The following is a 27,026-nucleotide window of genomic DNA, read 5'->3' as shown; positions in this document are numbered from 1 at the left end:
CACAGAATCATCCCCGCTCCCACCGCCACCGGACCACAAAGTTGGAAAGATTGGGGACCACTGATCTAAAGGAAGATCCTTTTCAGGGAACAGGTCCCAACCTTTGAGTCTGCCTGAAAAAAAAGTGTTACTTGAGCATGAAACAAATACACTAACGTCTTAAATTCAAAACGCGAAATTCAATGGCAATCAGCACAAGAAAATAGAAATGATTGTTCCAGTGAAAGCCCTTAGTTATAAAATTGAGAGGCTAAATTTGAAAATATTTGACAAAAAAACAATAGGGGTGTTGGGAGAGGGGGAAGGATAGGTGTAAAAGAAACCCTGAAAGATAGCCACGACTATGCAACTGAACACATGCATAAATGCATACAAAGGGGCAGAGGTTACAATCGGCACCTTGACTTTTTTGACTGCTCTCCTGTGGATGTCTCTGATGAAGTTAAATAACACTGGAAATTGATTAGTTTCCACCCATTGCTTCTTGTTCTACCCTCTGGTGCTTTGGAGAATAGTTTGACTCCCTCTTCTTTGTGGTAGCCCCTGAGATATTGGAACACTGCTATCATGCCTCCCCTAGTCCTTCTTTTTATTAAACTAGACATGCCCAGCTCCTGCAACCATTTTTCATATGTTTTAGCCTTCAGTTCGCTATTCATCTTTGTTGCTCTTCTCTACACTTTCTAGAGTCTCAACATTTTTTTTACATCGTGGCAACCATGTGCAGCCTTACAAGGGGTATTAACGCTTCACATGATCTTGATTGTTTATTTTAATTTTAATTTTAAATTTTATTTCAATTGTTTAAAGTTCTTTACAAAGGATATCAAGGAAATGCATTCCCTTAGTTCACATGCTGTATGTTTCATAGAAAGGGTAGACTTATTATCACTGCTAGATGATCTTGAAGTATCTATGATAAACTCACCTGTGACCTCTGTTAATGGATGTGTTGTTGTTATAAACACTGTTAAATCTTTCTAGGGATGGTGGATCAGTTTGCTGCTTTACGTGGGAAATTGGTTAAAAAGAAGTGACACATATGATTAACCTGAGACCAGCCCAACATATTTTACACTTCTTACTGTCTGAGTTCTTCTGTTTGCTATGGGTGTATTACTTGGAACCCTTACCTCCTTTTTCTCATGAAATACCAATGGGGTTAGATAATATCCCCCCCCCACTTCTCACCTCCTTTTTCTCATGACATACTGACAGGTTAGAAAGAATCAGTGAGGTCAAGCCTTTAAAAGCCCTTGAAAGCCTACTGAATGTCTGGTTTAATCCTGTGGAATTTGCATTCCAGAATGAGATAAGCCTAGTTGTTAGAAAACAGAAGGCCAGGTGAATGGACCCTTAGAAGAATTAAACATTGAAACAAAGAGAAAGGACCTTTATATATTTCCATTAGATATTTGAATGCAAGGTTTTTTGTTGTCCTTTTGCTTTGGTAGGCTGGTCATCTAAACAAAGTAAGGGCAAGGGTTTATAAAAGTTGGGTGCTGTGAATGGCTCTCATCCCTTCTCCAGATTGGATTCTGATCCATGATAGGAGTATTTTAAAGATTAGTGAGCAGTTCAGAGCTACATTCATTCCATCCATCCCCCCAAGACCTCACATTTTTGTGAGTAAAAATGTTTGGATGTTGGCTTCATCCCCCCCCCCCCAAAAGTGAAAATGGAAGTGGGAAGCCTATGGAAGGCCTATTGTTTTCATACCACCCTTGCAGTCTTCTATCTTCCCCAAACATACAGAGAAATATGAGAGCAGGTTTGGTCTAGTAAAAGCGATGGCGAAACTATGGCTTGGGCGCCACAGGTGGCACGCGGAGCCATATCTGCTGGCACACGAGCAGTTGCCCTAGCTCAGCTCCAATGTGCATGTGTGTGCTGGACAGCTGACTTTTTGCTTGCTCAGAAGCTCTGGGAGACGTTTTTGGCTTCCAGAGAGCCTCCCAGGGGATAGGGCAGGGCGTTTTTACCTTTCCCCAGCTCCAGGGAAGCCTTTGGAGCCTGGGGAGGGCAAAACACAAGCCTACTGGGCCCACCAGAAGTTGGAAAACAGGTCATTTCTGGCCTCCAGAGGACCTCCTGGGCGGCGGAAGCTGTTTTTGCCCTCTCCAGGCATTTATTTATTTATTTATTTGATTTTATTCGATTTTTATGCCGCCCTTCTCCTTAGACTCAGGCTTACAACATGTTAGCAATAGCACTTTTTAACAGAGCCAGCCTATTGCCCCCCAAACAGTCCGGGTCCTCATTTTACCCACCTCGGAAGGATGGAAGGCTGAATCAACCTTGAGCCAGTGATGAGATTTGAACCGCTGACCTACAGATCTACAGTCAGCTTCAGCGGCCTGCAGTACAGCACTCTACCTGCTGCACACACCCACGCTCTTTCGGCACCCGAGGCATAAAAGGTTCACCATCACTGGTCTAGTAGTTTATTTATTATTAATTGGATTTTTATGCCGCCCCTCTCCGAGGATTCGGGACGGCTCACAGCATATAAAATATACAATACACAATATCTTAAATCCAATTAACTAATTAAAAATCTAAAAACCCCAAAAAACCATTAAAAAATACCCCCAATCATTCCATTCACTCCATATTCTCTCACCGCATTCATTGGCCAGGGGGCCTGATCTAATAACCCCCAGGCCTGGTGGCATAAGTAAGTCTTCAGACTCTTACGGAAGGCGAGGAGGGTAGGGGCAGTACGAATCTCCGGGGGGGGGGGGGAAGCTAGTTCCAGAAGGCACCAGGCTAGAAATCTTGTCCGAAGACAAATGTTTATCAACACATTTATTGAAAGGTACATGCAAAGGAGGGGTTCATATAATTTAACAATCTTTTTGCCCAGAATCCAAAGTCCCCTGCAGCCCCACCAACTGACACCACTTAGCCAACAGGACCCAGAGAAGGCTAACCCTGTGGGCTCTTATTGGTCATTGTAAATTGTAAATTGCCCTCCAATGTTGCAAGGCATCTTAGCAGAATAACAGAGTTGGGAGGGAATTTAAAAGCCCTTCTAGTCCAACCCCCAGCTCTAGCAGGAGACCCCGTGCCATTTCAGACAAGTGATTGTCCAATCTCTTCTTTAAAAACCTCCAGTAATGGAGCACTTCACCATCAACCCTCCAACTGACAACATCCGCATAATACTCTTAACCAGTTCAAATGTAATCTCAGCAGGTGCATTCATACAAGTGTCAAGCCAAAGCCATCGTTTTGAGTTAGAGACTTTGGCCTTGCCACAAGTAGAACAGTACTGTGGGAATTGTGGAGGGGTGGTTGCATGAGAGGGAAAGATAGTAGCCACAACAAATTCCTTCCAGAAGATTCAAGGTCATCCTTTGTTCAGCAGGAAGTGCAGGGGAGGAAGGTGGACGTTGGGAGACCCGGAGTGGTCCATGTGATGAACTTGTGGGTGTGAGGATGAGAGATAAACCTTAATCTGGGTGGATAACTGTAGGAAAAGTATCAGTTTGGCTACAGTTCGTATCCCACATGTCTCTGTTAATAAATTGGGACCTGGAAGAAGGCCAAAGTTTGGACTCTGATTTATTTCTCGGATGTTTATTGGGATACTGACAACAAGATGATTTGGCTTGATTAATGTTAACCTTGTTCATTCTTTTTGTGGCTTAATGTGTTAGGTGAATCTGGCCATTTGGTTCATTTAGGGTTCACGTTACTAAGTTAATAAATAAGTTGCGTGAATCCACCCATAGACACTGTCATCAAAATCCAGTGAGTAAATCGTAACGTAACCACATACTTTTCAGGGGAAACTAAATCAAATTGAAGGCATAATGTACCTATTTTATTCACCTCTTAAAACCTCTGGAGGGAGAGTGGCAGAAGGAAATACCATTGCCACCCGTTCCAGCAATTGGTTATTACTGCAACTTCTGTTAATGTTTAAAACTATTTTTAACAAAAGCCACTGGCTTTTGAAGATAAAAATGATGTGCGCCTCTTTGCAAGCCACAGTCGCTGGTTTCCTACATTATGCTGAGCTGAAATGAAGCAAACCACATTAAGGGGACTGATGAGGCCCCAGATCTACCCTCTTGGCTCTTTGGGAACTGCTGTTGGAAGCAGGAAATACGGGGGGCTGGCTGTGGGAGAAGAGAGAGTCTGTCATTTGATTCCAGAGCTCAAACAGAGAATTCAAGGACAAAGGAGACGAAGCTGAGAGCAGCAGCACAAAAGATATTTGAGACCTTTCCTCTTATTTCCAGCTCCATTTCAAAACTGAGCAAAAGTCATACAGTCAAGGAGATGATGCCTTCAAATAGCCTAAAAGCAAAGGAATTTTTCACCTGGAAATTCAGAAGCAAATAGAGTGGTATCTCAGTAAATCATCATTAAATCACCATCGTGAATAATGTAAATAAATATACAGTGTTCCCTCAATTTTCGCAGGGGATGCGTTCTGAGACCGCCCATGAAAGTTGAATTTCCGTGAAGTAGATATGCGGAAGTAAATAAACTATTTTTGGCTATGAACAGTATCCCAAAACTTCCCTTAACACTTTAAACCCCTAAATTACAATTTCCCATTCCCTTAGCAACCATTTAGATTTTTACTCACTATATTTATTTATTAAAGTTTATTTTAAAAAATGTATTAAAGGCGGACGAAAGTTTGGCGATGACATATGATGTCATTGGGCGAGAAAAACCATGGTATAGGGAAAAAACCCGTGGAGTATTTTTTAATTAATATTTTTGAAAAACCGTGGTATAGACTTTTCGTGAAGTTCGAACCCGCGAAAATCAAGGGAACACTGTACTATGTTACCCAAAGCAAAGAAAATGCACATTTTAAGGCAATATGTAAAAATATGGGGTTGTATATCATTACTTTACATGAGAAATAAACCTAACTTAGGTTAAATAAAATTAAAAAGCCTCCCTTTACCTGTACTGATGCAAAAATGCACAAAATGGCCACAGAAGCAAAGTTTTGCCTGCAAGGGGATGTGCACATGGCAAGACCTACCACATGAGTAACACCTCCCTCTTTGTTTTTGTGGAAAAAGTAGTAAGTCACGAGGCAAATCAAAACTGTGGTTGACTTATGGGGGACAATATGCTGGCTCTGTTAAAAAGTGCTATTGCTAACATGGTATAAGTCGCCCTGAGTCTAAGGAGAAGGGCGGCATAAGAAAAAATCGAATAAATAAATAAATAAAACTGGCAAGTTCTGGATTGCTCATTGCGTACCAAATAAATAATAAGTACTGGAACAAAAAGTTTCTTTACAAAATGCATTACTAAATTTAATGAACCTCAAAGCAGTAGAGTACCAAGGTACCACTGTACACTTTTTCTTCCTATCAGTGTGCCAAAGGACAAGTAATAATTGGTTGGGTTTTGTAGATAAATTGCTACAGCTTTTAGACTGTGATGTTTTCTATGTCATGTACCTTATGCACCTTATGATTCTTGACGAACATATATTTTATTTTATGTACACTGAGAGCATTTACCTGGCCAATAGAATTGTATTCTATTCCATTCTTCTGTCCTGTTCTGATCTGATCTGTTCCGTTCCATTCCATTCTATTCTATTCTATATATGTGTGTGTATCTGGGTGTATGCATAATGGTTATCTTTTGAGAGCTGAATGCAGTGATGTTTCATTTTAATGTATGCTAATTACTGCACATTTAAAGTGACAATAACATATTCTACTGTATTCTTTAATTTGTGCACTGGTTTAGCAGAACCAGGAAACTAATGGGATTTCCAAAAAATGTGGGAAGAGAACTAAGTCCTTGCATATTTTCAGAGGCCCCTTAACATCTGGTCAGTCATTTCATACATTTCATACGATCGGATGCGATTGGCATTGCTAGAAGGGCACTTACCGTACCTTGCAATTTGGTAAGATCAATTTTGAAGGTAATTGATTAGCTGCAGATTCTAAAAGACAGCTGATTCCTCAGCTACAACATCTGTCAGTTCACTGTGAGTGTTTAGCTCGGTGCCACTTTTCATATGTGGACTTCATTTTCCAAAGAACGGCCAGATGCTCTGCTTGCAGTTAATTATAAATCATGGTAATAGACAAAATCCATTTTGGAACAAAATGGTTGTGTCCAACCAACACACTTTGCCCAGAAAATAACATTTTCACACAATATCTTTACAGTGCAGCATGGGGTATTAGAAGAAAAACAGAGGTTTTGCAACAGGCCAGATCTAAATAGGAAGTGAATCTCCTGCGTCATTTCTCTCCTCTTCAGGAGAAATCCCCAGCAGCTATGTTTGTCTGGCCCCTCCCATGTAAAATACCCAGAAAATAGATGGAAATAGAGGTTACTTCTGAATACTCCGCAGTGTTCCCTCTAGTTTTTTGTGGGGGTGGGCAGAAAAGTATAGTGTCTGAGCAGCAGTCCCTTCAGGACTGGGCGGCACAGAAATAATAAATGAATGAATAAATGAATAAACAAACAAATAAAAAACCCACCCTGTTTTGCCCCTGTGTGTCTATAACAGTGAGCTCATAATAGGGCAACTCTATCAATATCAAAATGCCACTTAAATAGTTGAGCTAGTTTCAAACTAGATTTTGATTTTCTTTCTCTCTTCCTTACTCCCATTCTTTTTCTTTCTCTTTTCCTTCCTCTCTTTTTTCTATCTGTTTCTCTCTCTTCCTCTCTCTCTCTTTCCCTCTCACTCTTTCCCTCTCGGCTTCTGGGCAGGTTTGGAAAACTCTGAGTTGATGATGATTTTTAAGTGAGCGATTGCTCACTGCTCAGCTTAGAGGGAACTATGACTCCCAGTTTTTATATACTTTTTTCTAGGAATTGAGGTGGTTCTTGTCCACCAGAACCTATGTTGAGTTGATCTCAATTAATTTCCCCAAATCTCATATAAAGGCATCTAGAGCCCCTCCTTGTAATTTGTGGCCTTGAATTAATTATAGTAATGAGTGAAGAAATATTTTCTATTGCCGGTCTCAAATCTGCCGTCATATCCTCTGCTTTACAGGGGCATTGACAGGTCACTTTCGACAAAATGATTCAGAGGCAAATAAAGTTCCTTTTTTTCTCTTATTGGCATGGTTTCCTTTCATTGAGATGAAAGGAAGAGTCAACTTAGCCTATCATTCTACTTCCAAGGGATTGAATTGTAATGGAATGAAGGAAAACAGACTGATGAGCAGGGTAAAAATAGGACATTGATTTTTGATTGATTGAACAAAATGTATGAGTATTTATGTTATTCACATTTTAAGGTACTATAAAAATGGAAATTGTGGAGGGGAAAAAATTACACACGAAAAAGGAACAAGGCAATAAGGAGGAACTGAACAAGGTTTCTCTTTTTCCCAAATCAGTGGCTCTTAACCTAACAAGCACGTGCTCCTGAGTCCAAGAGTCATTTGGTCTGGCTAAATTTGTAGCCGTCTAAATGAAGCATGATGGGCAAACCTATGGGATCATGCCTCCTTCAAAGCTCTGGTTTTGGAAGCTCTTCTTATTTACTAAGTCTGCATTATTATTACTACAAGTTTTTTCTCGTCATTGCTATTACCCATATCCTCCCACTTATGACTGTATGACTGTTGCTTGTATCCTTAAGATTTTTATTAATATTGATTGTTTCTTCATTGCTTATTTGACTCCCTAAGTGTTGTACTTCATGATTCTTGACAAATGTGTCTTTTCTTTTATGTACACTGAGAGCATCTGCACCAAAGATAAATTCCTTGTGTGTCCAATCACACTTGGCCAATAAAGAATTCTATTCTATTCACACAGCAGCTTTCCATTAAAAGTCTTGAGATTGAAACCTCCTCCCCTTTTTTAAATTGTCCCTGCAGGTGCTGCGAATGTGGGGCTTTGCTTTCCCATCAGTATTACGAGAAGGATGGTCGTCTCTACTGCAAAAAGGATTACTGGGCCCACTTTGGGGAACTGTGCCATGGCTGCTCGGAGCAGATCACCAAAGGGCTGGTCATGGTAAGAGAGGACATCCATGGACAGCATCACTGAATGTTGTAACTTGGGGATTTTTGTGTTGGGGAGGAGGGGCAACAATGCAAGTGATCACAATCCAAAAAAGCAAGTGGGCAGAAAAAAGAAGTTACGAGGGTTATCTGGAAAGTAAGGTTACAAGGCACATGGCTCTCACGGGGAATGTTCGCAGGGGAAGTTGGTATTACTATCGTGTAGCAGGAAGCCAGTGGAAGAGAACGAGCAGTGCCAGTGGTCAGTAGATCACCAACTGGCATTGTGGTGAAGGCATTGTGGTGAAGGTAGAGTGCTGTACTGCAGGCCACTGAAGCTGACTGTAGATCTGAAGGTCAGCGGTTCAAATCTCATCACCGGCTCAAGGTTGACACAGCCTTCCATCCTTCCAAGGTGGGTAAAATGAGGACCCGGATTGTGGGGGCAATATGCTGGCTCTGTTAAAAAGTGCTATTACTAACATGTTATAAGGTGCCCTGAGTCTAAGGAGAAGGGCGGCATAAAAATCGAATGAATAAAATAAATAAATGAATGAATGAATAAAATAAATAAAATAAAATAAAATAATAAAATAAATTCCGTTTCCCTCCAAGTGTGAGTTGCACGCTGTAACACGTGCATGAACGCTGCTGTGATGGGTACCCAAGATGCTTACTGAAGCTCACAAAATCTACAGAGTCAGTGCCACCCAAGAATTTATTGACCGTTTCGAGATTGAAGGCGAGGCTTTTCCCAACTGTGTAGTGACAGGAGATAAAATTTGGGCTCATCACCATACTCCAGAGAGCAAACGCCAATCAATGCAGTGGCGCCATCCCCATTCTCCTTCAGCCCCAAAATTCAAAACTCAGCAATCGGTGAGAAAAATGTTGGGCACCCATCGCGCACAAATCCTGAGCACCCATTGCAGCAGCATTCATGCCCTTAGCATTCAGGTAGCGTATTAAAAGGTGCACTTCGCACTTGGAGTGAAACAGAATGAGGATGCTAATCTACTGACCACTGGCACTGCTTGTTTTCTTCTGCTGGCTTCCCGCTACATGATAGTAATACCAACTTCCCCCGCGAACATTCCCTGCAAGAGCTATGTGCATTGAAACCTTACTTTCCAGATAGCCCTCGTCACTAGGGCCATAGTAAAAACTCTGCATGATATTATTTAATTTAAATGGAAAATGTAACACTGGCTGCATGAAATGCAATTCAGTGATTATTGTTCCCTGCATTTAATCATGTCATCCTTTCGTCAAACAATTCAGAGCTCACCTTTGAGATAGATTGTTAAGAGGTGGTATGCGGTGATGGAGGCCTGACTGTACATCTCTGATCTTTGGGCTGTCTGGCATATTTTTTCCTCTGGCTGTGGCCATTGATGTGGAAATACTGAGCAAGAAATACACCTTTGCAACTGGATGGCATGCAACCAAATCATTAAATTTGTGTTTTTTGTCTGGATGCTGCTACTTCAGAAATGCTGCGACCATTGCAAAGGGGATAGGGACAGATCCCCCTTCCATTGGTTTTCTACTTTTCATTTTGGAAATGGGGAAAAAAAGAAAAAGAGGACATAATGAAGGAGGAGGAGGGGTGGCGGGGAGGAGGAAGAGTGGGAGGAGGAGAAGGAGGAATAGATGTGGACCAATCAGTATTTGCAGAGGGAGGGAGACAAGTATGGTATGAAAGGCTTCTGCCTGAGCATAGATCTCCTTAAATCCTTTTATTTGGTTCAGTATTTTGTTACATAAATACAGCAATGGAGAAAAGAGACATGAATTGGGGGCGGGGGAGTAGACTATCCTTGGCACCAATTTCGTAACCAATGAAGTCATATAGGGGATAAGGGCGGCATATAAATCCAATAAATAAATAAATAAAATATAGGTGAAAGATGATGGAGAACAGGATATGCTCTTTTTCCCCTCTCCAGAGCGCCTATAACCATGATGGTGAAGCTTTGGCATGTGTGCCACAGGTGGCACGTGGAGTCATATTGCAAGGCACGCGAGACTTTGCTGTCCAGCTGATTTTTAGCCTTGGGAAAGGTCGTTTCACCCTCCGGATGCTTTAGGGCAATGTTTCCCAACCTTTGCAACTTGAAGATACTTGGATTTTCAACTCCCAGAATTCCCCAGCCAGCAAATGCTGGCTGGGGAATTCTGGGAGTTGAAGTCCAGATATCTTCAAGTTGCAAAGGTTGGGAAACACTGCTTTAGGGAAACCCCGGAGGCAAAAATAATCACCCAACAGGCAACCCAGAAGTTTGGAAGAACGCACTTCCAGTTTGATGTTATGCTGTTTTTGCCCTCCAGGGGGTTCAGGGAAGCTTTCTGAAGCTCCGGAGTGCAAAAAACAGCACAACGACAAAACAGAAGTGTGTTTTCCTGAACTTCCAGTTTTCCCATTTGGGCATTTTTTTTTCACTTACCAGGCTTCAGTAAGGTCTGTACATATGTGCGTGGGGAGGGCACTGTGGGAATATGTGCGCATGCTTGGGGGGAGGGAAGGGGTTTGGGCATGTGCATACATGCTAGCACACCCTTTTGGCACATGAATCCCAAAAAGTTCGCCATCACTGGCCTTATAGCATCCTTGCAGGTAAGAACCAGGGGGAATGACACAGAGGGAACCATCAAGTTATTTAACAACAGCAGATCCCAGCACTAGCTAGCAATGCTGCTTCTAATCAAGCTTTCTCCCCATTGTTTTTAATAAGATCAAGGCAGCGTTTCCACATACTTTCACTATGGTTTCCTGGTTGCCTTTCATTTCTTAGTCTGCATGTGTTAGTTAACTCTGCCCTTACTACAAAACAGGATTGTCAATTACACTCAAGTTTGATTGCCAAACCACTTTTCCTTCTCACGAAGCATTGTATGTCATGGATAAGTTAGCATGTCCAAAGGATGGGGAAAAACAGTTGCTTTAGAAAATATTCATTTTTATAAGAGCAATATAGGAAAGGAAACATCAGAGTCCAAACCACGCTATTATGAATGCAAAATGCATTTGACTTACTCCCTTTCCGGGAAGAGTTAGTTTATATGGTGGTTAAGATGTTGGCTTAGAAACCAGATGGTGAGTTTTAGTCTTGCCTTAGGCATGAAAAGTTGGCTAAGTGGCTGGGCCAGTCACTCTAAGTCCAACTCACTTTACAGAATTACCATATGTTCACTGTCTTGAGTTATTTATAATATATCAAAAATCTTATAAAGAAATATGTACTCCAGTGACCTAATTTTTCAGCAAAATGCACAAAGGTAAATATAGCTGAGTTGTTTTTTTATAGGTTAAAACAACGCTCTAGTTCATACTGGTAGTACACAAAAGGCAGAAACCTGAGATCTTTAAATTGCTTTAAATTGGATCTTGGTAGCACACATAAGCGCCATAGCAACCCACTGGCCTCTAAACTAATGATGGTGATAACGAGCAGGATGATATCCATAATGTACATAATAATAGTACTGTGTTTCCCTGAATATAAGACCTGTCTTATATTTTTTTTTGAATCCTGAAAAAAGTGCTTTGGCCTTATTGCCATGCACTCAAAAGCTCGATTGGGCTTATTAGCAGGGAATGTCTTATTTTGGGGGAAACAGGGTAGTAGTGGTGTTAGTTATTATGATAACATAAATAATAAATAATAGAAACATAGAAGACTGACGGCAGAAAAAGACCTCATGATCCATCTAGTCTGCCCTTATACTATTTTCTGTATTTTATCTTAGGATGGATATACGTTGATCCCAGGCATGTTTAAATTCAGTTACTGTGGATTTACCAACCACGTCTGCTGGAAGTTTGTTCCAAGGATCTACTACTCTTTCAGTAAAATAATATTTTCTCATGTTGCTTTTGATCTTTCCCCCAACTAACTTCAGATTATGTCTCTTTGTTCTTGTGTCCACTTTCCTATTAAAAACACTTCCCTCCTGGACCTTATTTAACCCTTTAACATATTTAAATGTTTCGATCATGTCCCCCCTTTTCCTTCTGTCCTCCAGATTGAGTTCATGAAGTCTTTCCTGATACGTTTTATGCTTAAGACCTTCCACCCTTCTTGTAGCCCGTCTTTGGACCCGTTCAATTTTGTCAATATCTTTTTGTAGGTGAGGTCTCCAGAACTGAACACAGTATTCCAAATGTGGTCTCACCAGCACTCTATATAGCGGGATCATAATCTCCCTCTTCCTGCTTGTTATACCTCTAGCTATGCAGCCAAGCATCCTGCTTGCTTTCCCTATTGCCTGACTGCACTGTTCACCCATTTTGAGACTGTCAGAAATCACTTCCCCTAAATCCTTTTCTTCTGAAGTATTTGCTAACACAGAACTGCCAATACAATACTCAGATTGAGGATTCCTTTTCCCAAGTGCATTATTTTATATTTGGAAACATTAAACTGCATAATTTATTATTTAAAATAACATATTTTAAATAATAGTATACTTTAAAACAATAAATTAAAATGGTTGAAATCCCAGTAGAAGACCAAATTGGCCTGAGAATTCGGCCGTTTTTAATTAGATGTCTTGCTTACACATATACACACACGCACACACACACATCTAATTATATATATGCATGTGGGTGTACACACGTACACACACACATGTTTATTTTTAGCATTTCTGACCATGCAAAAACCATATCATTGTGGTCACTGCTTGAAATAACTATTGATTCATTTTTTAAAGGAATGTCCAAAAGGGAAGTAACTATTTGGCCAGAAAACAAACAAAAAATCCTCACATTTGTACCAGGGCTTTTTTTAAAAAAAATGTGAACGTGCACCCTGTCTTTCAGAGGTCTGCTGTGAGTTTATAAGAATGTAACATAAATGTAAGATATTTAGATGGAATCGAAAGACGGTTGTACAATAAAGAATCAAATTGCTTCTGTGGCAAAGTGAGGAAATACTTTATCTTTAAAATTTTAAAGAGATTGTCATGAGATTCTTGAGAACCACCAACCTAAAAGGGAAACTGAATTGTTGGTCAATCCCAGGATGAGTGTATGATGTGGGTGTTCTCTAAGTTAGAGGTGCCTGCAGAAATGAGGAAGAGATTGAATGTTTCTCAGTTAAGACAGAAAACAACAGCTGTGGAATGAACTAATGGAAAATCTGGAGAAACTGACAGAAAGCCTTTTAGAAAAGGCAGGGAAAGAAATACACAACATGACATTAATTGTGAACCCAAACCATGGCATCTAGCGTTTGGAGCATATGGTTATACATCTAAATATGGCAGAATGAATTATGGGGTAGTAGTAATTTTGTCTGTGGATAAGTGAGAAAATGTGAAGCCACTCCTGAAGAAATACAATACGGAAAAGTACAATGGTACTTTTAAAATACAGTATGGATCTTATTCCGTGAAAGATTTGGCAAAATCTAAAGATCCTGCTTAGGTTTCACCAGGCACAGCTGTTAGGTCGGCCAAAAGCTCAGAAAGTTAAACATTGCTGATCTAAATAAAGTGTTAGAGTATCTGCTGCACTCAGTAGGATAAGGAGATTCAATGTGTGGCAGCTACTCAACTCTCTCTCTCTCTCACACACACACACACACACACACATACACACACTCTCTCTTTCTGAGAGCTACCTTCCCCAAATGCCTCATTATTGTATATTATTATTATTATTATTATTATTATTATTATTATTATTTTATTTATTAGATTTGTATGCCGCCCCTCTCCGAAGACTCGGGGCGGCTAACAACAATGAAAAGACAATGAAAACAAATCTAATATTAAAAATAATCTAAAAAAAACCCAATTTAAAGAACCACTCATACACACAAGCATACCATGTATAAACTCTATAAGCCTAGGGGGAAGTGAAATTTCAATTCCCCCATGCCTGACGACAGAGGTGGGTTTTAAGGAGCTTGCGAAAGGCAAGGAGGGTGGGGGCAACTCTGATATCTGGGGGGAGCTGGTTCCAGATGGTCGGGGCCGCCACAGAGAAGGCTCTTCTCCTGGGTCCCACCAAACGACATTGCTTAGTCGATGGGACCCGGAGAAGGCCAACTCTGTGGGACCTAACCGGTCGCTGGGATTTGTGCGGCAGAAGGCGGTCCCGGAGATATAAAGATCTAGGAATCGGGAAGCTGGAATCAGAGCATCCCCAGTTGAAGAGGAAGAAGGCAAGTCCAATGCAGTTTAAGAGCCTGATCTTAGGGATGCCTTGAGACTTCTATAGAGAAAAAAAATTAAGAAAGCATTAGAGGGAAAAAGGAAGGGCAGTCCTGAGTCCGAGATAGCAGAGCTATTGCTCCATCTTGAAGTGCAAAGCTGTTACCCAAGAAAGCTTGGAGATGCAGTTGCAAGAAGTACGGGGTGCCCTACAAAGGAGCAAAACAGCTGCCAATATCATGAGACAGTAAATGGACAATTATGAGGGTCACCCAGAAAGTAATGCACCACCTTTTTTTTCTTCAACAATTATTTATTGAACACAACGAAACATACACAAATGATGTTTCTTTTACACTACCTATTTTTCTAATAATAATAATTAATAATAATTTATTAGACTTGTATGCCGCCCCTCTCCGAGAACTCGGGGCGACTCACAACAATAATAACAAAGTACAAATCCAATATCTAAAAACACAATTTAAAAACCCTTATTAATAAAATAATCACACAACCCAATCAAACCATACATAAAACAGTAGTTCGGGGAGGTGTCAATTTCCCCATGCCTGGCGGCAAAGGTGAGTTTTCAACAACTTGCGAAAGGCAAGGAGGGTGGGGGAGGTTCTGATCTCCGGGGGGAGTTGGTTCCAGAGGGCCAGGGCCACCACAGAGAAGGCTGTTCCCCTGGGCCCCGCTAGACGATATTGCTTAGTCGACAGGACCCGGGGAAGGCCCACTCTGTGGGACCTAATCTACATAACCTCCATCCCGTTCTATGGCCTTCCTCCAGTGGGACACAAGGGCATGTATGTCCTGTGGGTACCACTCCTTGTTCTGGTCTGCAAATCTTGGATGGCGAAAAACGGCCCAATGGGCCTACTGGAACTCTGGAAGCTTCAATGAGACCTGTGCCCAAGCGCGGGGTGGGTGGGGAGCTGTGCAGGGGGGTTGTGCACATACACAGGGGGCATCACAGGGTTTTGTGCATATGTGCGGAGGGAGGACATTGCATTACTTGTCTGGGCATGTGCATGCATGCTATCGCACATGTGCTCACCCTTTTGGTGCCCGAGCTGTAAAAGGTTCGCCATCACTGGGCTATATGAATTCAAAACAGATGAATCAGTTACCAGTTAAATCCATTCAAAGAATCCTAAGGATGGAAGGGACCTTGGAGGTCTTTTAGTCCACCCCCATGTCCAAGTCTGAGCAAGTTTTCTTAATTTGTGTAAACTGAATGTTTTGCTAATTAATGAATTACCCAAATATTATTTGATTTAGGAATGATTGTCAATCTGCCTCTTCTGCTCTTACATGGGTGAAATGTATAAAACGTATCAGGAAAGACAATGAACTCAATCTGTATAGTCTGGAGGACAGAAGGAAAAGGGGGGACATGATCGAAACATTTAAATATGTTAAAGGGTTAAATAAGGTCCAGGAGGGAAGTGTTTTTAATAGGAAAGTGAACACAAGAACAAGGGGACACACTCTGAAGTTAGTTGGGGGAAAGATCAAAAGCAACATGAGAAAATATTATTTTACTGAAAGAGTAGTAGATCCTTGGAACAAACTTCCAGCAGACGTGGTAGATAAATCCATAGTAACTGAATTTAAAGATGCCTGGGATAAACATATATCCATCCTAAGATAGAATACACAAAATAGTATAAGGGCAGACTAGATGGACCATGAGGTCTTTTTCTGCCGTCAGACTTCTATGTTTCTATGTTTCTAAATGCTACCAGTTCAGCCCAGTATGTATGTATGTATGTATGTATGTATGTATTTATTTATTTATTTATTTATTTATTTTGTCCAATACACAATGAGGGTTTTAGTGGGTATATATCAATATACAAATAGTAAAATACATGATGAAGGTTATAGAGGAGATACTCATAGTAAAATATATCTAAGAAATAATAGAAAAGAAGATATAGGAATAGAATACATCAATGAAAGAATAGAAGAAGAGATATAGGAATAGAGGAAAGGTATAGGAGATATAGGAGAGCAATAGGACATGGGACGGAAGGCACTCTAGTGCACTTGTACTCGCCCCTTACTGACCTCTTAGGAATCTGGATAGGTCAACTGTGGATAATCCAAGGGTAAAGTGTTGGGGGTTTGGGGATGACACTATGGAGTCCGGTAATGAGTTCCACGCTTCGGTTACTGAAGTCATATTTTTTACAGTCAAGTTTGGAGCGGTTAATATTAAGTTTAAATCTGTTGTGTGCTCTTGTGTTGTTGTGGTTGAAGCTGAAGTAGTCGCCGACAGGCAGGACGTTGCAGCATATGATCTTGTGGGCAATACTTAGATCTAGTGGTGGTAGTGCGAGGCTCTGCCCACCTCCAGGACATTGCCATTTTCTTTCTTTTTAACCCTCTGTGCATGCACAGAGGGTGTAAAGCGCACATATGAGCGGAGTGCGGGTAAAAGAACATGCATGTACACACAGAGCGTGCACTTCCAAACCGGTAGGGAAGGCAAGTAAATTTTAACGCTGGGCTAGAGTGCCACCTACATGTCTTTTACTTATTTATTTATTTTTGAGATGTGATCCTTTCATCCTCCTCACAATGATTTCTTCAAATCTCTTCCTCTGGCAACGTGAAGTGCCTGGATCAGAACTTCATGGTCTGAGCCTGCTCATGTTGAGTTTCAGGACTGAACAATCTTGGGCCTCTTGCCGCTCTTCTTGGAGCTCTAGGATACCACTGGATAGTGGGAAGGACGACGTGAACCATGGTGATTGAGAAGTGTGTATAAGACGAAGAGCTCACGTCTCTCTGTTCCTTTTCCAGGTGGCTGGGGAACAAAAATATCACCCTGAATGCTTCAGCTGCCTGAACTGCCAGGTGTTCATTGGCGATGGAGACACTTACGCCCTGGTGGAACGATCCAAGCTTTACTGGTGAGTGGGAATTTGGCTGTATCAGATAACTGGGATCTTCCCTAATTTTAAATTCACAACAAAGGCCCTGTAAATTAGATTAGACACCCATGGGGATGGGGGGAGGGAGGAAGAGATTTGCTCAGTTTGAAAGTTTTAATAATAATTATAACACTAGTGACCTTCCAAGAAAAGACTGGACTGCTATTGAACTAGTGTGATGTAGGGTCCCCTGCACCAGCAGGGAATTGGACTAGGTCCCAACTCTGATAAAAAAAGAGATAGAGAGACAGACAGACAGACAGACAGACAGACAGACAGACAGACAACAGACAGACCTCCAGACCTCAGAAAGAAGGGTTAGTGAAGGAAAAAAGAGAATAAAAAGTATGCAGAAAAATAGAAAAAAGAGAAAAAGAGAAGAATTGTTATTCTTACTCTCTTTCCCCCCCCCCTTTCTTTCTGGATTCTGGAGATATATTGGCATTTCTCAGGAAGCTTTTGGACTCTTTCATCCTGAGGTTTGGAATCTGTCTCCCAATCAGTTTCCAGATGCAATTCAAGCTGTTGGTTATCATCTTTAAAGCCGTACATGGCTTAGGGCCAGACAATTTATGGGAGCATCTTCTGCCGCACACCTCCCAGCGATCGATTAGGGCCCACAGGGTTGGCTTTCTCAGGGTCAGAGTCAGCTAGCAGGACCACGGGGGAGGGCCTTCTCTGTGGTTGCTCCTTCTCTCTGGAACCAATTGCCCTCAAAGTTCCACACTGCCCCCACCCTCCTGGCCTTCTGGAAAGCCATGAAAAACTTGGCTTCGCTAGCAGGCCCGGTGCCATTGAGCAATATTATCTAACCCCAGCTAAGAGGATATGAATGATTTGTTTTAGGGGTTTTAAATTGTTTTACATTATATTGTTTTAAATTGTTGTACGCCATCCAGAAGGAGTTGGGGGGCTTATAAATCAGGTAGGTAGGTAGATAAATAGATGATAGGTCGGTCGGTCGGTAGGTAGATAGATAGGTAGATGATAGATAGATAGATAGATAGATAGATAGATAGATAGATAGATAGATAGATAGATAGATAGATGGTAGATTGGTTGGTAGGTAGGTAGATGGATGGATGGATGGATGGATGGATGATAGGTAGGTAGGTAGATAGATAGATAGATAGATAGATAGATAGATAGATAGATAGATAGATAGATGATAGGTAGGTAGGTAGATAGATAGATGATAGATAGATAGATAGATAGATAGATAGATAGATAGATAGATAGATAGATAGATAGATAGATGATAGATAGATGATAGATAGATAGATAGATAGATGATAGATAGATGATAGATAGATAGATAGATAGATAGATAGATAGATAGATAGATAGATAGATAGATAGATAGATAGATAGATAGATAGATAGGGTGGGTGGGTGGGTGGGTGGGTGGGTGGGTGGGTGGACGGATGGACAGATGGACGGATGGATGTCCTAATTTGTGGTACCTTTTCTTCCATGCTGCAGTGGGCACTGCTATTACCAGATGGTGGTGACACCTGTGATGGATCAGCTGCTTCCAGAATCTCCCGGCACCCGGATTCCACACACTGTCACCCTGGTGTCTATTCCAGCATGTTCTGAAAACAAGCGGGGGTTTTCCGTCTCCATTGACAAGCATGGCGGTTCTGAGCACCCACATACTGTGCGGGTTCGTGAGTGAGTACAGACTGCCAGCCGTCAGGAAATGTTGTTCTTCAGAAATTGTAGACTTCCATATCAGCTCTCTGGAGTGTCCTGAATGATAGAGACTATTTACAACAGTTTGGCATGACAAATGTAGATTTGACACATGAGGCTTTTTTTTTTCTTACCTATTCTGAGTCTTGCTGGCATATATTTTTGGTTGAGATAGGCTTTAAATAAGAATTGTCCTAAACGGACAGAAATCAAATATCAATTCCCGTTGTATGTTGCCAATCAGTCTTTAATACAAGTTTGCAAGATGTCTGTCCAATACCATGAAAATCTCAAGAGCGTTACATGGAAATAACTGTGAAATAAGGAATCACTCAATTATTTGTCAAATGCAGTGGTCTGCTATTCTTGGTGTCAGATAATTGCATATTTTCAGGGAGTAGGTGGTGATATCTGATATTATTCAATTCAATTCAATTCATTAGATTTGTATGCCGCCCCTCTCCGAAGACTCGGGGCGGCTCACAACAATAAAAACAGTATAACAATGGAACAAATCTAATAATAAAATTACATTAAAAAACCCCAACAATTTAAAAACCATACAACATATACATACCAAACATAAAATATAAGAAAGCCTGGGGGAGATGTCTTAATTCCCCCATGCCTGGCAATATAGGTGGGTCTTGAGTAACTTGCGAAAGACAAGGAGGGTGGGGGCCGTTCTAATCTCTGGGGGGAGTTGATTCCAGAGGGCTGGGGCCGCCACAGAGAAGGCTCTTCCCCTGGCCAAATGACATTGTTTGGTCGACGGGATCCGGAGAAGGCCAACTCTGTGGGACCTTATCGGCCACTGGGATTCGTGCGGTAGAAGGCGGTTCCAGAGGTATTCTGGTCCTATGCCATGAAGGGCTTTAAAGGTCATTACCAACACTTTGAATTGTGACCGGAAACCGATCGGCAGCCAGTGCAGGCCACGGAGTGTTATAGAAACGTGGGCGAATCTAGGAAGCCCCACAATAGCTCCCGAGGCCGCATTCTGCACGATCTATTATTTTATTTATTTATTTTGTAAAGTACATATTGGCAGTATACAAAGATATAAAAATGTTATGTACATGATACTAGTAAGAGAGAAATTTTAGGAAACGGTAGGCTAGTGCACTTATGCACGCTATCTGCAGAATGCAAACTATTAAACTATCTGTAGAATATCATGAGAATTTGAGTGTGAAATTCATCAAAGAAGGCCAACTGACGAAGTTTAAAAAAACCTGTTTTTATTCTGGAGATGGAACCGTTTTAATAAGTTCTGTTCATTTCGCAACTCCTTTTCTATATGTGTTGACTGCAATGCCTAGATGTCTTAAACCGAATGGCTTGGGAGTTTCAATCCCAGCACATCTGGAGAACATCTGGCTGAAGAATGTGGGCCTACCCCATGTTGATTGATTGTAAGACGAGGGCGATGGAATCTAAGTGCTTTGATCTCTCTCCCCTAATTTTCAGAGAAAGCTCTAGCATGCTATCGTTTTCCCCAGGCTTAGCTTGGGAGATATATATGCCAGAACAGATTAATTTAAGCCTCCTTTGCTGCCCCCTTCTGTATTCTCAGATTAGACCCAGACTGCATAAGCCCCGATATGAAGAATTCCATCCATGTCGGTGACCGCATTCTGGAAATCAACGGCACGCCGATCCGCCACGTCCCGCTGGATGAGGTGATTTTTCTTTTGTCAGTACTGACTGAATAGCAACATAGAAGATTGACAGCAGAAAAAGACCTCATGGTCCATCTAGTCTGCCCTTATACTATTTCCTGTATTTTATCTTAGGATGGATATATGTTTATCCCAGGCATGTTTAAATTCAGTTACTGTGGATTTACCAACCACGTCTGCTGGAAGTTTGTTCCAAGCATCTACTACTCTTTCAGTAAAATAATATTTTCTCACGTTGCTTTTGATCTTTCCCCCAACTAACCTCCAGATTGTGTTCCCTTGTTCTTGTGTTCACTTTCCTATTAAAAACACTTCCCTCCTGAACCTTATTTAACCCTTTAACATATTTAAATGTGTCGATCATGTCCCCCCTGTTCCTTCTGTCCTCCAGACTATACAGATTGAGTTCATTAAGTCTTTCCTGTTACGTTTTATGCTTAAGACCTTCCACCATTCTCGTAGCCCGTCTTTGGACCCGTTCAATTTTGTCAATATCTTTTTGTAGGTGAGGTCTCCAGGACTGAACACAGTACTCCAAATGTGGTCTCACCAGCGCTCTATACAGCAGGATCACAATCTCCCTCTTCCTGCTTGTTATACCTCTAGCTATGCAGCCAAGCATCCTACTTGGTTTCCCTACCGCCCGACCACACTGCTCACCCATTTTGAGACTGTCCTCTTCTCATTTTCGTTTCCACATGCCTGCCAGGATGTATCGCCTCCCTTCTCAGCCTGCCTTCTCTATCTCCACACAGATCGATCTTCTGATCCAAGAGACCAGTCGCCTGCTGCAGCTGACCATTGAACACGACCCTCACGACATAATTGAAAGCAGCCCTCTCTCGGAGCTGCGCAGTCCCCTCCATTCGCCCAGCCACATGCCTTGCCCGGACCCTTCAGCCATTCGCCAGCGCACTGTCATGTAAGGATTAAGTAGGAGATGGCTCCCCGAAGTAGATTCCTCTCATGCCATAGCAGTGCTTCTCAAATAGTGGGGTGAGCCAGGGGTGGGCTCCAGCTGGAATGCTAAATTGGGCTCGCCGCGGCGGCTCATGAGTGCTTGCGGGGCCAGTGCGATTTTGCTTCTGTACCTGTGGATGTAGCAAAATCACGCATGGAGCTGCAGGTGTGCCCATGTTTTGGTATGCACAGAAGCAAAAAAGCCTCGCCAAGACACAGACGCACCTGCAGAAGCAAAATTGTGCTGGCCCCACAAGCACTCTTGAGCCATGGCAGTGAGTCCAATGTCGGTTGGTGGGGCCCAGGTAAAGAGCCTTCTCTGTGGCGGCCCCCACCCTCTGGAACCAACTCCCCCCAGAGATCAGAATTGCCCCCACCCTCCTTGCCTTTCGTAAGCTCCTCAAAACCCACCTCTGCCGTCAGGCATGGGGGAACTAAGATAATTTTCCCCCTAGGCTTCTACAATTTATGCATGGTATGTTTGTATGTATGATTGGTTTTTATAACAAGGGTTTTTAGATATTATAGTATTGGATTTTTACATTCTGTTTTTGTCACTGTTGTTAGCCACCCCGAGTCCACGGAGAGGGGCGGCATACAAATCCAATTAATTAATTGATTGATTGATTGATTGATTGATTGATTTAGCATTCCGGCTAGCAGCCCACCCCTGGGTGAGCCCCCCAGGGGAGGGTGCTGAGTGATGCTGGGGGAGGGGGGCACGTGACCCCGGCGAACGTGCTTTTTTTTTCGCAGCAGGGAGTAGGGTTTTTTTGCACCGAACAATAGCATATAGCACAGAGCAGGAGATATGAAGTGCAGATAACAAATCCTTAAGAGACACCATGGAAAAATATTTAAGAGGGATGAAAAGAAAGGAGGAGAGAGACGGAGATAATGAGACAAACATAAGTCTCCCGAAAGGTAAGAGGGGGAAATACAGTATGACAAAACGTATGTAGCGTTTGGCTTCACTGTGACTACGGTGGGAGACGAGGAAAGACCGGTATGTTTACTGTGTCTAAAAATGTTGGCAGAGGACAGCATGAAGCCAAATAAATTAAGGCGTCACTTAAACATATTGCACCCCAATTACACTGATAAGCCGCTCGAGTTTTTTCACTGAAAACATGGTGAATATTGCAAACAATCGTCCCGGTGGAGAATGGGGGGGTGCAAAATGTTTACTTCTTCCTAGGGGAGGCATAACAGAAAATAATTGAGAAGCACTGTGCTATAGAAATGCAACTAGAAAATAGATAATGCACTCTTCCCTAGCCTAGTGCCCTGAACATTGTGTTGGGAAGGAACTTAGAGTCCAGAAAATCCCCAGCCAAGTTGACAGCCTACAAGCAGAGGTGGGATGCTAAGGTAGAACATTGACATGTGCTCACTCCTGTCGCTCTGAGTGCTAGCGGAGTCCAGCGCAATTATGCTACTGCACCTGGGCAGGTAACGAAATTGTGTGCGGTCATGCAGGTGCTCAGAGCCATGGGGACAAGCACACATCACCGTTTCACCTTAGCAGCCCACCTCTGCCTACAAGGTATCAGGATGAGGAAGGCAGCCTTGGAATTATAAATGTAGAGGCTGGCAGAGAAGGACCCACTATGACCAAAATCCTTGGCAAACTCAAAGTTGGTGCCTTCTTAGCCAAATTCCATTTCTATTTTCCAGTCCCGTGCTGGTTTTATTTACACATTGCCCTTTATATATTTACTGAATCAACTCATTTCCTAAGATAATGCATTACACCAGACTGGAAGGAATTAAATGGACTGAGGGTATATAACCACTTTATGCCACAAAGAAAACCTACCAAGATTGACTGAATTCAGTGCACTTCTGATGCAATGGGATAAGTGTATTATTCATACACTGTCCCTCTCTGCTTAATAATTTACAATCCCATCTGTTTGTGAGCAACACACCCTAGGAAATGTGTTTTTCCGAAGTATGTCAGATTCCTCCTTGTAGGCTCATTCGCGTGCTTGCATTTTCTAGGACTCTTGAGTAAAGATGTTCTGAGCAAAGAGAAACTTGAGTAAAGATACTTCAAATTTGTGAATTACGTTATATCCTAGCAGAGGTCAGTAGATCTCAAGAGTAGAAGGGAATATATTATAGGGGTGTCAAACCTGATCTATTGAGGGCCACATCAGGTTTATGTTTGACCTCGGGGGCTGGGGTGGACGTGGCCAGAGTGGGCATGGCCAGCTTTATGTCACTCGTGTTCGGGGCATCTGTGGTGGCCCAAGCACTTTGCCAGCGAAAACAGGCTCCCAAGCTCCCTTTTTAGCAGTGCCTTCTACCACCCTCTGCCAGAGAAAATGGATTCTGTTCTGTTTTCACAGGCAGAGATTGGTAGGAGGCCGGCATGGCTGAAAACAGAGCTCAGGAATCTGTTTTTATTATCTATCTATCTATCTATCTATCTATCTATCTATCTATCTATCTATCTATCTATTTATTACCGGTATTTGGATTTATATGCTGCCCCCCTCCGGGGACTTGGGGCGGCTCACAACAACAGCAAAACATCTGGCTGCCCATCCTTAACAGAGGCACAGAGTCTACTCCTGTGAAAATGGCCATTTTGTAATATTTTACCAATCCAAAAAAGGTGAGGGTAAATTACATGGGCCTCTCTACATGGGGCTACCTTTGAAAAGTGTTCAGAAACTACAGATCATGCAGAATGCAGCTGCGCAAACAGTCTTGGGCCTTCCTGGGTATGCTCATGTTTCTCTAGCATTCTGTGGGCTGCTTTGGCTGCCAATTGGCTTCCGAACACAATTCAAAGTATTGGTTATGACCCACCTGTGCCGACATTAGACATTAGCCCCTGGCCAATGAATGGAATGTATGCCTGACTATTTGAATGAGAGTTATTGGTTTTTTTTAAAGATTTGGGGATTTAGATTAGTTAGATTAATTTTAAATTTGGACTTAGTATGTTTTCTATTGTTCTTTTATGTTGTAAGCTGCCCCGAGTCTTCGGAGAGAGGTGGTATATAAGTCCAAATAATGAATGAATGAATAAATAAATTAATTAATTAATTAATTGCAAGCCGTGTTGTCCTAATTAAGCTGGAATTGAGGGCAAATGGGAAGTTGTTCATGGTGAAATTCTTCCATGTTTCTCCCTGAACCTAGAAAAATTGATCTGGGGCATCTGGAAGCTGTTTTTTTGTGAGAAGAGCATGCCTGATGTACACCTGAGAAGAACCTTTCTCTTTTTCTGCACAGGAGGAGTTGTAGCATCGATAAGTCACCTTGTTCCAGCTCTCTGGGCTCCCCTTCTTCCCAGAGGAAAGATATTGGTCGCTCAGAATCATTGCGTGTGGTCTCCCATTCTCATCGCATCTTCCGCCCCTCGGATCTCATTCATGGCGAGGTGTTGGGCAAGGGCTGCTTCGGGCAGGCCATTAAGGTACAGGCTTGGTATCAAGGCAGCATTTCGTTGGTGATGTAATAAGGATACATTTTGTACAATGCCCTTTACTTACAAAAGTAATAAACAATGTAAAAGTAGTAGGCTGTATAAATATGATTGTGTGACAAAAGTTAAAATATTCAGACCATGATATTTTTTTGAATGAATTAATAATAATAATAATAATAATAATTATTATTATTATTATTATTATTATTATTATTATTATTATTATTTATTGGATTTGTATGCAGCCCCTCTCCGTAGACTCGGGGCGGCTAACAACAATGATAAAAACAGCATGTGACAATCCAATAATAAAACAAATAAAAACCCTTATTATAAAACCAAACATACAGACAGACATACCATGCATAATTTGTAATGGCCTAGGGGGAAGGAATATCTCAACTCCCCCATGCCTGGCGATATAAATGAGTCTTGAGTAGTTTACGAAAGACAGGGAGGGTGGGGGCAATTCTAATCTCTGGGGGGAGTTGGTTCCAGAGGGTCGGGGCCGCCACAGAGAAGGCTCTTCCCCTGGGCCCCGCCAAACGACATTGTTTAGTCGACGGGACCCAGAGAAGGCCAACTCTGTGGGACCTTATCGGTCGCTGGGATTCGTGCGGGAGCAGGCAGTTCCGGAGGTAGTCTGGTCCAAAGCCATGTAGGGCTTTAAAGTTCATGACGAACACTTTGAATTGTGACCGGAAACTGATCGGCAGCCAATGCAAGAATTACACACCAAGCACTTGGGATGTGGCAAGTGGAAAATGTAAATGTAGCCTCGGTGGTTCAGTGGTTACAGTGCAGTACTGCAAGCTACTTCTGCTGAACACCGGCTGCCAGCAGTTTGGCAGATCGAATCTCAGTAGGCTCAAGGTTGACTCAGCCTCCCATCCTTCCAAGGTCGGTAAAATGAGGACCCAGATTGTTGGGGCAATGTGCTTACTCTCTGTAAACCGCTTAGAGAGAGTTATAAAGCACTATGAAGCCATATATAAATCTAAATGTTAAATGCTAATTGCATTCTCTGTGCCCCTACTATACCCAAGAGACTGATATTTCGGCACTGAGAAGAAAAGTATATAACCCCATTTACTCAATGGATTGAGGACTGATTGCACTTGCCACCCATGAGCAGATTGCCTATAGATAGACAGGTGTAATCAAATATGAAACTCATTTACACTAAAGGAATAAATAGGCAGTGTTTCAATATCTCAGGGGTTGCCACAAAGAAGAGGGAGTCAAACTATTCTCCAAAGCACCTGATGGTAGGACAGGAAGCAATGGGTGGAAACTAATCAAGGAGAGAAGCAACTTGTCCTCGGAGAGGGGCGGCATACAAATCTAAATAATAAATAAATAAATAAAATAAATAAACTTAGAACTAAGGAGAAATTTCCTGATGGTTAAAACAATGAATCAGTGGAACTGCTTACCTCCAGACGTTGTAAATGCTCCAGCACTGGAAATTTTTAAGAAGAGGGCAATCTGAGTGGGCAATGTGACAGGTTTGTGGGTGAGGGACAAGGGATGTGAACTTTCAACTGGGTGGGAAACTTAGATTCAAGTTTCCCAGTGTAGGTGCCAGGATGGCTCCGGCAATAAATTGAAACTTTGAGGTTTACTTTGACTTGGACTTGTATTTAGTTTGGATGCTACCTGGAACCTTGACAATTAACCTGAATTATAATTATCACTGTTTACTGTTAAAATGGTATACTTCCTACTTTTGCTGTATTTTAGTTCACTTTTTAAAAAAAAAAAAAAAATCCCCTTAATGTTTTTTTTTTATTATGTATGTATTTTTAACTTTGTGTTTCTCTTTTTTATCGCTATTTTAAAATCAATAAAAACGATAACATTTTAGAAGGGACAGGCATAATATTTTTTGCGCTCTTTCTACCAGCTGGATCTAGATTATGGCTCGATCTATCCAGCCTGTTGGTGGAATTTCACTGTTGCACAGTCATTGTTCAGTGACTCAGTCTCTAAACATTGGGCTGAGGAGGAGATTGGATTAGCAGGTACATGAACATAATTGCTTATCCTATAAAATTGAAAATAAAAATTGGTCTATGCATACACTAAAAGCTAAGGCAAGAGGGTCTCCCAAATGGGCAACTTTAAGACTTGTGGACTTCAACTCCCAGAGTTCCTC

The 27,026-nt window shown here is 41.9% G+C and overlaps 1 protein-coding gene across 3 annotated transcripts in view; it reads left to right on the top strand.

Moving 5' to 3' along the window:
• Positions 1–27,026, top strand: part of LIMK1 (LIM domain kinase 1) — a 71,608-nt gene that overhangs the window by 23,830 nt on the left and 20,752 nt on the right. For all 3 annotated transcript variants that reach the window (XR_011557581.1, XM_070735097.1, XM_070735098.1), the window contains 6 exons: positions 7,848–7,986; positions 16,956–17,065; positions 18,569–18,760; positions 20,358–20,463; positions 21,219–21,385; positions 24,673–24,856. Coding sequence is in view for 2 of the 3 variants with exons in the window: in XM_070735097.1 (XP_070591198.1) it covers positions 7,848–7,986; positions 16,956–17,065; positions 18,569–18,760; positions 20,358–20,463; positions 21,219–21,385; positions 24,673–24,856 (898 nt within the window). In the remaining variant the exon portion in view is untranslated. The remainder of the gene's footprint in view (positions 1–7,847; positions 7,987–16,955; positions 17,066–18,568; positions 18,761–20,357; positions 20,464–21,218; positions 21,386–24,672; positions 24,857–27,026) is intronic.

The sequence above is a fragment of the Erythrolamprus reginae genome, chromosome 1 (genome assembly GCF_031021105.1).
Source record: "Erythrolamprus reginae isolate rEryReg1 chromosome 1, rEryReg1.hap1, whole genome shotgun sequence".
In the NCBI taxonomy this organism is placed as follows: Eukaryota; Metazoa; Chordata; class Lepidosauria; order Squamata; family Dipsadidae; genus Erythrolamprus; species Erythrolamprus reginae.
Note: the sequence above shows the minus strand (reverse complement) of the source record. Positions and strands in the feature narration are given on the sequence as shown.